The sequence below is a fragment of the Podarcis vaucheri genome (assembly GCF_965113315.1).
Source record: "Podarcis vaucheri genome assembly, chromosome: 17".
In the NCBI taxonomy this organism is placed as follows: Eukaryota; Metazoa; Chordata; class Lepidosauria; order Squamata; family Lacertidae; genus Podarcis; species Podarcis vaucheri.
Genome location: NC_138755.1, coordinates 1,671,392 through 1,684,603, shown reverse-complemented (window position 1 = coordinate 1,684,603; position 13,212 = coordinate 1,671,392). Strand labels below are relative to the sequence as shown.

The 13,212-nt window shown below is 46.8% G+C and overlaps 1 protein-coding gene across 1 annotated transcript; it reads left to right on the top strand.

Moving 5' to 3' along the window:
- Window positions 1-8,499: 8,499 nt before the first annotated feature.
- On the top strand, window positions 8,500-12,843 carry LOC309522551 (lysozyme C-like). Its single transcript, XM_082205924.1, has 4 exons — window positions 8,500-8,667; window positions 10,268-10,429; window positions 11,107-11,188; window positions 12,655-12,843. Exons 1-4 carry the CDS (start codon window positions 8,526-8,528, stop codon window positions 12,719-12,721), a joined length of 453 nt encoding a protein of 150 aa, XP_082062050.1. The 5' UTR covers window positions 8,500-8,525; the 3' UTR covers window positions 12,722-12,843.
- Window positions 12,844-13,212: the final 369 nt, after the last annotated feature.

Sequence of the window (13,212 nt, the reverse complement as noted above, 5' to 3'; positions counted from 1 at the left end):
TTTCCCTTCTTCTTAAATCCTAGATGTGGCACAGAATTAGGCGTTAAATTTAGGCAGTGACCAAAATCAGTCGACTCTACATCAGTAAACTGTTGAAGGAGGTCCCTGAAGCCCAAGGTGCTCTTCCTTCCTAGATTAGGGTGGGGGGACGGGCAGACACCCACCCTGGGGAACACCTAGCCCCCCCCCACTCCTTGGCTTGTGTCCTGCTCCCCAGAGTGACCATTCCTCATAGGGATATAAAGTAGTTTGAATTAAAAGCAACTTTGGAACGAAACGGTGGGATGGGGTAGGCTTTCAATCCCACATTTTCATAATTGCAATAGCATAAACGTGGACGAGTGTTTCTCAACCAATCTGGGCACCGTTCTCTGCTCCAACACACTAGAAACGATGAACAACACCCCCCACCATGCACACTTGATAATTTGCCATGTGGTGTGCATTCTCTCCCCTACTTTCTCTAGAAAAAGGGTGAGGCAAGTACCGGTAATTAAACTGGACCAAAACCCATTGGTTAAAAAAGAAAAGGGAATTTGAGATTTTGAGTTCCATGTATGGCTTCTCTGAATCTGGTTAGGTCTCTGCATTGCAGCAGCAACCAGCTGCAAACGGTTGTACTGACATATTGTAGCCTTATGAGGCTTTGCCCTCAGGTGGGAAAAATATTGCGCCCGGGAAAGGGAAGTGGGAGTCTACAGACACTCAAGGAATAGTTTCAGAGAAAAAGCTTTATTTCTACCATCCATGAACTGGTAGAAGGAGTAAGTGTGATAACTCACAAAAAGCATGCACAAGTTCACAGTCATGCGCACAGAGTATATATCCCCTTCCAGTTCCCTCCCCTTTTCTCCTCCTTTTCCAGGAGTCCTGCCCATGAGATCCTCTGAGCATGAACAGAAAGCTCCTATGTTGGGACTATTGTGGACTCTTGGCACCCTTCCCAGGAAAGGGAATGAGAGTGGTTCAGCATGTCCAAAGATGTTGCAACTAGAATGAGATAAGATTCAGTTCTCAGGCCTGCTTTGAACAGAGCCTATACATTAGCTTTTTGAAGCCTTCTCGTGCTGATAAAAGAATAACATTTTGCATATTGTGAGAATCCACAGAAAAGCTGTAGCTGTGGATTTTTAGAAGACAAAAGGAATTTTGGACAGTCTTGAGGCCTGGGGTGATTATTGAAGCCTGGGGTGATTTCAGACAGGATTTGGGTATCCTGTCCCTTCATTCCCCCCTCTTAGGTTTTGGACAGCCGCCAGGCCTGTCCCAAATGGACCACTATCCTTTCTTGAGGCCACTGATGCTTGCCCCAAGTTTGGGAGCTGGAAGCTGCTTCCTGCAATTGTTGCTAGGTCAGCTGTCACCACACCAAGCGTGTCAGGCATGCAGTCAGATTGCAGCCAAAAGATAAGTTCCTGGCGTGGACTCAGGTGTAACGGTTTGGGCTGGGAATGTACAATTGCAGATTGTCACTGGCGGTGATGGAATGATTGAGGTTGTAAATGATGATTCATTCCATTTGTGCACAGGGTCATTACCAAGTCGGTGCTGTGGTTCAAAGGGGGCTTCAGTTAAGTTCTGGAGGCTCTGGGTGGAGCTCTGCCAGGTGAAAGCGGGCTGGGGCGTAATTTCCCTGACTGAACGTCCCACACAAATACCCTTCTCTGCAGGGGTGGTGTAAAGCTATCCAGGGGCCCTTCAACCTTCTATAAAGTTCAGTTATGCAAAAGGAAAGAAAGGAAACTGTCCCCTTTTCAATCCATGCTGGATTCTTCAGCCGTGCGTAGAAAACGCCAGGTTCCCGGGGGTGACGTTTAGCAGGGCGTTTCGCGGTCATCGGGCGTCTTGGGTCCCTTCCAACAAGGCTGGAGCATCTGGGGTGAGTTGAAGGGGCCGATGTAGATCAGGTGTAGATCAGGTGTTACAGATGTCAGTGACACTAACAGCTGTAGAGAAACAGGACAGCCTCTGGCCAGTTTACCTGTCAAGAGAAGAGAAAAGAAACACGGCCGAACGACTGCACATTGACAGATAGCATTTGCACACAAGGCATAGTAACTCAAAGGGCATGGCAAACCAGTTTAATAGTCCTGTTTCATGTGTTAAGTTTGCCAGCTGAGATTTTTAAAAGTCTTTCTGCGCTCTATTTTTTTAGAGCTTTTGCAGCCTGTAAGCCATGTTGCAAATTTCAGTTTTCATCAGCCAAAGATTGTTAGTGTCCAATGTGTTCCCTTGCTTCTGGCAAAGTATCAAATTCCTCAAAGTATCAATTCCTATGTTGCAGCAGCATTTTGATCTGAGCATGCTGCGCTTCTTCAATGGCACCCAAAAAGAATTTTTTTTGGACAAAGTTCACAGAAAGCATTCACTTGCTTTTTGAAGGAAGTCACTTTCCAAGTTAGTGCTTGGGGTCGGGGTGGGTATCATAGAATCATAGAATCATAGAGTTGGAAGAGACCACAAGGGCCATCGAGTCCAACCCCCTGCCAAGCAGGAAACACCATCAGAGCACTCCTGACATATGGTTGTCAAGCCTCTGCTTAAAGACCTCCAAAGAAGGAGACTCCACCACACTCCTTGGCAGCAAATTCCACTGTCGAACAGCTCTTACTGTCAGGAAGTTCTTCCTAATGTTTAGGTGGAATCTTCTTTCTTGTAGTTTGGATCCATTGCTCCGTGTCCGCTTCTCTGGAGCAGCAGAAAACAACCTTTCGCCCTCCTCTATGTGACATCCTTTTATTTTCTTTTAGGTAACCCTTGGCCTTCTGGGGTTTTTGTCGCTTGACTGTAAATCCAGACAGTGTGGGGTTCAGGGTAGCTGGTTGGTGAGAATACAGCAGTGTATGAGATAGCTGCCAAGAGATAAGCTACTCCAAGCGCCTGGCACAAGGGGGGGGGGAGCTGATGTCCTGTTACTTGCATGAATGAATGTTAGAAACAGTTAGTCACTTGCTTCTAGCTGCAACAGTCTTTTAGCAAGAAAGCTGAGAAAAAAATCATTTTCAGAAACCTCATTCTGTGTGCTGAGCAACCATTGTTGGACCAGGCAGCTTCTGGGAACCTGCATTTGTTGGGCCTGTTCTATCCTAGTAAGTTTCTTCGTCTCTCAGGGCCATTGCCTGTGCTCCCGGCTGGTGAGGTGGGGTCCAGGCCATGGGGTATCCCTGTTCTTGCCCTCTGCCTTGATTTTTCTGGAGTTCAGGGCTGGGCTTGTGGCTGTAACGCTGAGGCTCATGGCTGGGTACGTGGCATTGGTTCTCAGCCTGTGGGGAGTGGGGGGTTGTCTCGGGCGTGGGGCCTTTGGGCATTCCACTTCCCAATGACCCCCTTGCCTGCAGATGGCGCATTGGCTTCTTCCCTAGGCGTCTTCTGCCCCTCCCGTGGACACCCTCGCTCACTCTGAGATTGCATTTTTGGCTGCTGGCCGGCTCTAAGTGCCATCCTCCTCTCTCTGATAGTAAGTGGTCGGGGGCTGCTTGTGCCACAAAGGCAGACTTTATGATTACCCATTGGGCCTCATCATCAGGGTCTATAGGGGTGCTGGAGGATTTCTGCTATCTTGGCCATACTGATTGCTGCCCTTAGGTGCTCCCTGGCTGGTTGAAGATGAACCCCTAATTATTTTGGCCGGGTCCTCTTCGAAAGAAGGATTCTGATTTAGGTGCTTGGAGGTCTGTGGTCCTGGGCATCGGATAGCTCCAGGGGGTCGTACACTCAGTGGGGTGGGGCCATCAAAGTGGAGTTTTAGCTGCCTCAAGTGCAGCATCAGTATTGTCCGCTGACCTGAGGGCATGTATCTTGCAGATTTCCTCAATGGTCAGTATTGTAATCCTAGGGCTTCGGGGCGACAGGCTGCCGCCCCAAGACTCGCGCACCCGGCATCACCTCCTGCCGGGCACTGGAGGCTTGCAGACACTCGCCCGAAGCAGGGGGAGCCCTCCGGAGAGCTCCCCGTGCTTCGGGCGACAGGCTGCCGCCCCAAGCCCCGTGCACCCGGTGGGACCTCCTGCCGGGCGCGCAAGGCTTGCGGACACTCGCGGGGGCTGCAGGCTGCTGCCCGCAAGCCTTGTGAGCCCGCGGGTACTCCCACCGGGCTTGCAAGGCCTGCGGATAGCCTCCTGAAGCCTGGAGAGCGAGAGGGGTCGGTGCGCACTGATGCCTCTCACTCTCCAGGCTTCAGCGAAAGCCTGCATTCGCCCCATAGGACGCACCCAGATTTCCTCTTCATTTTTGGAGGGGCAAAAGTGCGTCCTATGGGGTGAAAAATACGGTATGCAAAGGAAAAGGCATCTCAAAGTGCCAAAATTCTGACATGCTTTTTCCATACAAAGGGTGGCAATCACATACCATCAGCGTGTTTAAAGCTAAACCCCCAGCACAGTTATTATGTGGGGCTCAGATTTGGACAGGCGCTCACCTTGAATCTACAGAAGCTGTTCAATCTAAGTTCCTAAGGCAGTTTTTTTCTGCTCCATCCTGTGTTCCAAGTGCTTCATTGTGCTTACATTGTGCTAATTTCCCCTCTGTTGAATTACAGATTTGGTGTAGGGCATTTAATTATTGGCTTTGCCTAAATTTAAACCCCACTGGTCTATTACCTTTAGTATCGCATGAGAGCACTTGGACTAAAATTGTCAACTAAAAGCTTTACTTTTCTGGTTTATTACCACAACAGTTATTAACACTGGGCTTCTGTAAAGCAAATAATTTAATTAGACAGTGCCTATATGATACTGAGTGACAGAACACTTTGGTCACAATAAGGAAATTTTGTCCATGGTATGATTATTTTCCACCTAGTCATTTTGACACTTTGGCACCCTATTTGCAAAATGTAACAATTCCAAAATACAGATGCGCTTTCACTTTTGCACTTTTGCACTTTTGCACTTTCATCTTCGGCTGTACTTGAGGGTCAGTTTCAAAAAATCCTGCTGGAAAAACAGTCATGTCCCTGTGGAGATGGCAGTATTGAGTCAGTGGCTCATGTGCGTCTGGCTTGCACTCTTTATAATGATTTGAGGAGCAGGTTTGACAGTGGTTAAGAAGGTCAAATACCTAGGGGTTCAGCTGACATCTAAAAATTTAAATCTGTATAAAGATAACTATGAAAAATGTTGGTTAGAAATTAAAAAAGATTTAGAAATATGGACAAATTTGAAACTGTCAATGTTAGGCCGAATTGCAGTTATTAAAATGAATGTATTGCCTAGAATGTTATTTCTGTTTCAGACTTTGCAGATTTTGGACAAGATGGACTGTTTCAAGAGGTGGCAGAAAGATATTGCGAAGTTTGTCTGGCAGGGCAAAAAGCCCAGAATAAAATTTAAAGTACTTACAGATGCAAAAGAAAGAGGGGGATTTGCCCTGCCGGACTTAAAACTGTATTATGAAGCAGCAGCGTTCTGCTGGTTGAAAGAATGGATGCTCCTCGAGAACACAGACATTTTGGATCTAGAAGGTTTTAATAATGAATTTGGTTGGCATGCATACTTATGGTATGATAAAATCAAGGTGCAAAGGGCCTTTAAAAACCATATTGTCAGGAAAGCTTTGTACAATGTTTGGATAAGATATAAAGATCTGTTGGAAAACAAAACCCCTAGATGGCTGTCACCCTTGGAGGCTAAGGCAGTGAAAAAGCTCAATATGGAGGCCAGATGGCCAAAGTATTGGGAAATTTTGGAACAAGATGGAGATAAATTGAAATTACAGAGTCGTGAGAAACTGAAACCGATAGTACGAGATTGGCTCCATTATTATCAAATAATGGAGATCTACAAACAAGACAGGAAAATTGGCTTCCAGGTGGAAAAATCAAAATTAGAGACCGAACTGTTAGAACCCAATACTAAGAATTTGTCAAGAATGTATAATTTGCTGCTGAAATGGAATACACAAGATGAAACAGTTAAATCAGCTATGATTAAGTGGGCACAGGACGTTGGTCATAACATTATGTCTGCTGACTGGGAATGGTTGTGGAACACCGGTATTAAATTTACGGCATGTAATGCCTTAAAGGAAAATATTATGAAAATGGTTTACAGGTGGTACATGACCCCAGTCAAGCTAGCAAAAATTTACCATTTGCCTGATAATAAGTGTTGGAAATGTAAAGAAACTGAAGGCACTTTCTATCACCTTTGGTGGACATGCCCGAAGATTAAGGCTTTCTGGGAAATGATATATAATGAAATGAAAAAGGTACTTAAATGTACTTTTCCTAAGAAACCAGAGGCCTTTCTCTTGGGCATTGTCGGCCAATTGGTGTCAAAGAAAGATAGAATTTTCTTTATGTATGCTACAACAGCAGCGAGAATACTTATCGCAAAGTATTGGAAGACACAAGATCTACCCACCTTGGAAGAATGGCAGATCAAAGTGATGGACTATATGACATTGGCTGAGATGACTGGCAGAATCCGTGATCGGGGAAAAGAGACGACGGAAGAAGAGTGGAAGAATTTTAAAATATATCTTAAGGACTATTATAAACTTGATGAATGCTAGAATGTCGAGGTTTTCAGAAAGAAAGGGTTACAGTAATATAAGATTAGATTAAAGAAAAGATTAACATGACAGAGGTTGGAAAGAAATATTTGGAAGTTGCTAAAAAACTATGAACATTGGGATGCAGAAAGGGGAGGTATGGGGAAGTCCGAGAAAAGAGGTTTATGAAAAATTGTTATGAAACTATGCGTGTTTGTATGTCTTTTTATGTGTGTGTTTGTTTAAAAAACTTTGTAAAACTAATAAAATTTTTATTAAAAAAAATATATATATAATGATTTGAGGAGCGAGGTTATGACCCCTCTATTATTGCCCATGCCAGGTCGCCCAGCCACTGCCACAGTGTCCTTTCTCTTGGCAGATCAAGATGAGCAGGTGACAGCAAAAACTGCAAGGTTTTTAGCAGGGGCAATTAGAATAAGAGCTATTATTTGATTATAGCTGTAAGCCTCTAGAACGTATTTTGTACAGTTACCTTTTTACCTCTATCTTCAGTACATTGTATTTTATTTTATCGCTGTGGCTAGTGGCTGATGCAAATAAAGATTCTTCTGATTCCGGACTCCTTCTCTTTCTAGCTTTCATTTTACACACCCTCTCCCATCCCAAAAATCATTCGGCCAGTTCTTTTTCTCTGTAGAGAAAAAGCAAAAGTGCAGGCAGTCTTCCACCTAATGGTCCACGTCTATGCAGGATTTCCCTTGTACTTGGTCTGGAAAATCCATTTACTACAGAAAGCTGCTGCTTAACTTCTTTCAGGCCTGAGATCCTGCCTGCATGTTACACCTCTAAGTAAAGATTTGCACTGGCTGCCAATCTGCTACCAAGTTCAAGGTTTTAACATTTGTATGAAAATCCCTTATTGAAGCCAGTTTCTTTGCACCATAGCCTACATTTTCAGTCTGCAGAAGTTGCACTTTCACACTTGCCATATAACGTTCTGCATCCGTGAGGATGCTTCCCTCAAAGAATTCTGGGCACTGCAGTTTACCTCTCAGGGAGTTACAATTCCTGTCAAACTACCATGCCCAGCATTCTTTGAAGGAAAAGATGTGCTCTGAAGATGCTTTAAAGGCAGGGTCATGCCACATAATATAGGGCTGCTTTCTGTTTATGGAGAACTAATGTGCAAGTATGAAGCCACTTGGCAACCTTCCCAGCGGTGAAGGAACAGTCTGTGCTGCTGTAGCCAGATGACTCCTTTGCAAACGGCCAGGTGCCAGATTTTCCACTGGACACAGAATAAGAAGCAAGAATCAAACCACCTCACTGTTTGCTCTGGGTTCAGAAGGTGGGAAGATAAAAGTCAGGAGGCAATCCTAGGAAAGTCCTTTTGACTAGGTCATGAAAGTTGTCAAGAATAACTCTGCAGGCTCATAGAGAGGTAACCAATCGCTATAGGAATAGGAGGAGGAGGCGGGCATGTGATTGTCAGGTGAGAAGCCCCACCCATTTGTCAACATTGGCTCACAAGGCTGATTCTGGTCAGGATCTGACCCACAGAGTCAAAAGGTTTCCATACCCCTGTCCTAGTGCAACAATTTCATTGAATATAGCCCGTTGAAATTGATGAACATGACAAAATGAGGTCCATTAATTTCAGTGGGTCTATTCTGAGTAAGACTTGGTTGAATACCACCCATAGAAAGTTCCCATAAACTGCCTTATTTGTGCCTTAAAATTAAAATTCTAATACAGGAATAAAATTGATTATATTGTGAATTTATCAAATATAGTATGGCAATACTTTTTTTAAAAAAAAATATGAATTAATTACAATCTAGTAATACAACTTGGAAGCTGGAGCCACAGCTCTCAGCCCTCTGCCAGGGAGTCACGCCTGCTGCTTCTTGTTGACGCACACATGCTGATTAGCTAAGCAAGGTCAGGGCCAACGTCCTCAAAGGTCTCTGGAAGTCCTACCGACTTGGCTGCTTTCCAGAGGAGTGCCAAAGAGCCTCTATAAAAGTAGCGTGACACCCGCGCCTCGCTCCTTGCCCTCCTGAAGTGCGATGATGAAGGCTCTTTGGCTGCTGCCCTTGCTCACCGGTCTCCTCGCCACAGGAGAAGGCCTGGTCTATGGGCGCTGTGCGCTGGCTCAGAGGCTCCAGCAGCTGGGCTTAGATGGTTATGCTGGCTACAGCCTGGCCAACTGTGAGTCCACTGGGGGACACCTGGGTCTTGACTAGGCAGGCATGATGAAAAGACAGAATTTATCTGAGAGTGGGGCGTGTGGGGTGTGTGTGTGTGTGACACACTCCATTTGGGGTGAGTATTTGATCTTCTGGGTCTCCCTGACCATGTGTCTGGCTGTCATTATGAGGGGAAGGTGGTCTCTCTCCACATTTCTATAGCTACTCTGCAACATGCTCTGCTGCATCCTGCTATGGCAGGAGTCCTCAAACTTTTTAAACAGGGGGCCAGTTCACTGTCCCTCAGACACTGTTGGGGGCCGGACTAAAGAGGTGCCAGAAACATGCTCTTTTTCATGTTGTTGTTGTGTTTTTTTAAAAAACAATTGTTTCAAAATAGTAGCCAGAACAGACACACAACAGGCGCTTCAGTAATAATATAAATTACCTATACCTCACCTTTATACTTCATTTCTTCTTTTGATGTTGTTGTTCCTCATGCATGTGACTTTCTCTGCATTGAAGTTTATTTTCAAACTTGGGGAAGTTTGGGTGGAGAGCTTTATTTTAAAGATTAACCCTCCACTATTTACATGGAGATTCCCTTGTACAATAAACTGTTGTGATTCAGACGTCTCTTCTTGCTAATTCTATTGCATATGTTGCCTGTGGTTTTGGTGCTTTCCTAACTTTTAAGGTTGCCCAGGTTGCCGCATGGGACTTGTGTGCGCAACCGGTTGGTGAGGCGCTGCTCTGGCGAGCATGGAGGGGAAGGGAGGAGGGCAAGGGCTGGCGTGGAAGGGGGTCCTTTGCCGCCCCCGCCCCCCCTCCGGCGGCTTAAAGTGCGCCGTTATCAAGCAGCTGGTGTTGGCAGTAGCAAGAGGTGAAGAGGATGGTTTGTGCATCCATCTGGGGAGAAGTGGAAGGATGCAGTGTAGAGGTGGATGGGATGAAGCCAGGGGCATTTCTTGGAGATGGAATTGTTCAGAGGTGGTTTGTTTTCTGTGTCCTCCCCCCGCCCCAGATGCTGCGTCAGGTGTGGGGCAGGTAGCTGACGCAACAAGCTGCATTTTATGAAATCCCGCCCCCCTTTTTAGGCAACTATGGAAAGGTGCAGGGGTTCTGTCTTCTTTTGCACCCGGCTATTGTTAAAGGAGAATTAGTGGATGCTCTCTGAAGACCACCCCCCCAAAAGATATCTCCCTCAAGGCAGCTGCAGCTGTGGGAAAATCCAAAACACCCTGAGTGGCTTCACACACAGACCTGCTCCAAACCAAGCATGAGCCCAGGGGCAGAGGTGGGGATGCAGCTCAGCAGAATCCCAGATCCAGTCATGCATTGCCCGTCTGGGAGCGTGAGGTCAGCTATTGCCGTTCCTGCTTGTGAGGAGGAGGCCGGGCTCCTCAACTGTCCTGGAACAGGCGGAGAAGGGTGGGGCAGCAGTGCCCTGTGACTCCTTGCTGGGCAGCTCCCCTGCCCTCCTCCGCCTCCGGATCACTGACTCTCTGGAGAGCTCCTGATAAGGCAGGGTTTTGAAACACCTGCAGGGAGGAGGTAAAGAATGGGGCATGCTTCCCAGACTGTGTGCACTTAGCTCTGCTCTGATTATGTATCTGTCTCAGGGGTCTGCACGGCCTGTCACGAGAGCAGCTATAATACTGCTGCCACGCACTACAATGACTACGATGGCAGCACTGACTTTGGTATCTTCCAGATCAACAGTCGTTACTGGTGCCAGGATGGCAGTCAGCCGAGTTCCAACATGTGCAGAATTCAATGCTCTGGTGAGAATTGGCTTCCCCTGGAGAGAGTTTTGCCTCATTCAGAGATGGAGAACCTTTGGCCCACCAGATGTTGGCTGGGGCTGATGGAAGCTAGACTCTAACGACATCTGGAGGGCCACATGTTCCCCACCCTGATCTAAATTGTGATGTAAGCCACATCAAACACTTTTGGGATACAGAAAGGACCAGTTGTCCTTCCTCACCTTCTGCTCTTTGCAGGTGTGGAGTCCACAACCCCAAAGGTAGAAAGTTGGATAGCCGTGGGTCAACAGTCTAGCCTGACCGTATTTGTACATTGATGTATCTGCTGGCTGGGGCTTCCTCCCTGAAATGCCACCCCCCCCAACCAGGGGATTTCAAGTTACACATATAACTGAACATTGTAGGAGTGAGACCTCAGCAAATGCATTTATTTGACTTGGAATTCATAAGGGTATAGAAATATTGCATCCTTCTTGATGCAACAGGGCATTTCAAATTGCATGCTAATGGGCAGTGGGTCAGTGACAACATGGATGGGTCAAGCGATATTGTTTGGCCTACTTTACACCCTCCCTTTTTACCTTTTTAATCCTTTTTTTACCTACCTGCACCCACCGTCACTGCAAAACTTATCCAGACCTATAGCATCCCAGCAGGGACCTTTCATGTCTGTATTCCATCTTCTTTCCTTGCAGAACTGCTGACAGACAACGTCGCTCCAGATGTGGCTTGTGCTAAGATTGTGGTCGACAACTCAGAGGATGGAATGGGTGCCTGGTAAGAAGTCTGTTGGGAGAAAACTCTTAGTGGCGTTTCCTGGCAAGAGGTGGAGGCATCTGCCCAGACACCCAGTCACCGCGGCAGCACAAGGTCACGCTGGAAATGGGAAATGGCCTGGAACATCGTTGTTCCCAAGTGTGAGCTGGGGAATACTGTGAGGCCATTAGATGATGACCATGGTGTGCAGTGACTGGACTACGGGGTCTAGGCTAGTCCACTAAATGTTCCCCTGGTGCCCGGGAAGCTTCTGCCTGGTGTGATGCTCACATGTGCAGCGTCAGGACATCACAGTTTCACATGCATGACATTGCCCCCCCCCATCTCCCTCACAAGCTGTTGCCTCTGGCCCTAACTGTTCACCTAGGAAAAGTTTCAGCGCTCGCCACTGGACAGTGGTGGCCTTTGGGCTCTCAATTTTCAGCAGTGTCTTGTGCTACACTAACATTTGGGAGGGGGATACCTTTGGCACTCCACTCTACATCATTGTTTTGGTGGCCTGGGTGGTTGAACTGGTCACACTACCAGCCTTAGCATTAGAGAACCGCTACTCTGCCACAATAGGGATGTGGTTGGCGCTGTGGGTTAAACCACAGAGCCTAGGACTTGAAGATCAGAAGGTTGGCAGTTTGAATCCCTGCGACGGTGTGAGCTCCCGTTGCTCGGTCCCTGCTCCTGCCAACCTAGCAGTTTGAAAGCGCGTCAAAGTGCAAGTAGATAAATAGGTACCGCTCTGGTGGGAAGGCAAACGGCGTTTCCGTGCGCTGCTCTGGTTCGCCAGAAGCGGCTTAGTCATGCTGGCCACATGACCCGGAAGGTGTACGCCGGCTCCCTCGGCCAGTAAAGCGAGATGAGCGCCGCAACCCCAGAGTCGGCCACGACTGGACCTAATGGTCAGGGGTCCCTTTACCCTTTACCTTACTCTGCCACAAGAAACAAGTGACTGTGTCACCTAAGGGCTTCTCTAAGTCCACATCTGCAAGAGAGGCCTGCCTGCTGTACCTCTGTCTGATTCACTGGTCTTGGTTTCTTATGCAAAGCCTGCCCTGTATTTAGGGGATTTCTGTCTTATACCCATGCGGGGTCTGACCAGATCATTGACATCCCCAGCAGAATCACCCTCCCTCTGCGGAGGCTGCCATTTTTTGTTAAGTCTATTTATATTTATATCTGACTCTTTGTATTAGTGACAATGTTCAGGGCAGCTTGTGTGTGTGTGTGTGTGTGTGTGTGTGTGTGTGTGTGTGTGTGTTTTAAACCATCACAAACATTTTAATAATAATAATTAGAGAGGGGTGAAAGCAGATAAAGCTAAGGCTGAGTTCAACACATTCCTCCAGCTTCAGGTCATGGCCAGCTTCAAGCCAAATTCAGAAAAAAAAGAACAACTAGCTATGTTTTAAGTTGGTAACATGTACACAGCGTGTTGTTGGATGTGTCCTAATCTGTTTTATTTTCATTTCCAGGGTGGCATGGAGATTGCATTGTCAAGGGCGGGACCTGTCTCAATATGTTGCAGGATGCAATGTGTAGAGAAACACTGCCCCCTGGTGTCAGCAGGGATGCTAACAAACCAAGTCTACACTCATTATTAGGGTTATTATCTGGCAAGAAACAGCTCTGCTGAGTTCCAGAAATAAATGCATTAAAACACAGTTGAGACCTGTCTTTACACTGGAGGGGGGCGCACCTTGGGAGGAGTTGCTCCAAGGATGCCCTAGGCAGGTGAACTCCTGGGTTATTCATGCAGGTTGCAGAAAGGTGGTAGGAACTACCTAGAAGATTAGACGATGACCTGCTCATTGAGCCATTGTTATTGTTGCTGTTCTTGTTTACATTTCTTGCTTGCCTTCCACCAGCAAGTCCCACAGCAGCTTACAACAATTTAAAACTCAGTCACAGGAATGGGGGGTGGGGTGAGAACACACATCCCAGTGCCAAAGGTCAGGGTAGAGAAGTGTGTGTCTTCAGCACTCGCTGAATATATATATAAATATAGGATAGGGGACACCTGGCTTACTAGC

Excerpts from the sequence above, each read along its gene's own strand:
- LOC309522551 (XM_082205924.1), top strand. The coding sequence starts at position 8,526 with ATGATGAAGGCTCTTTGGCTGCTGCCCTTGCTCACCGGTCTCCTCGCC. Across the intron at positions 10,430-11,106 it reads GTGCAGAATTCAATGCTCTG|AACTGCTGACAGACAACGTC; the intron begins GTGAGAATTGGC and ends CTTTCCTTGCAG. Across the intron at positions 11,189-12,654 it reads GAGGATGGAATGGGTGCCTG|GGTGGCATGGAGATTGCATT; the intron begins GTAAGAAGTCTG and ends TTTCATTTCCAG.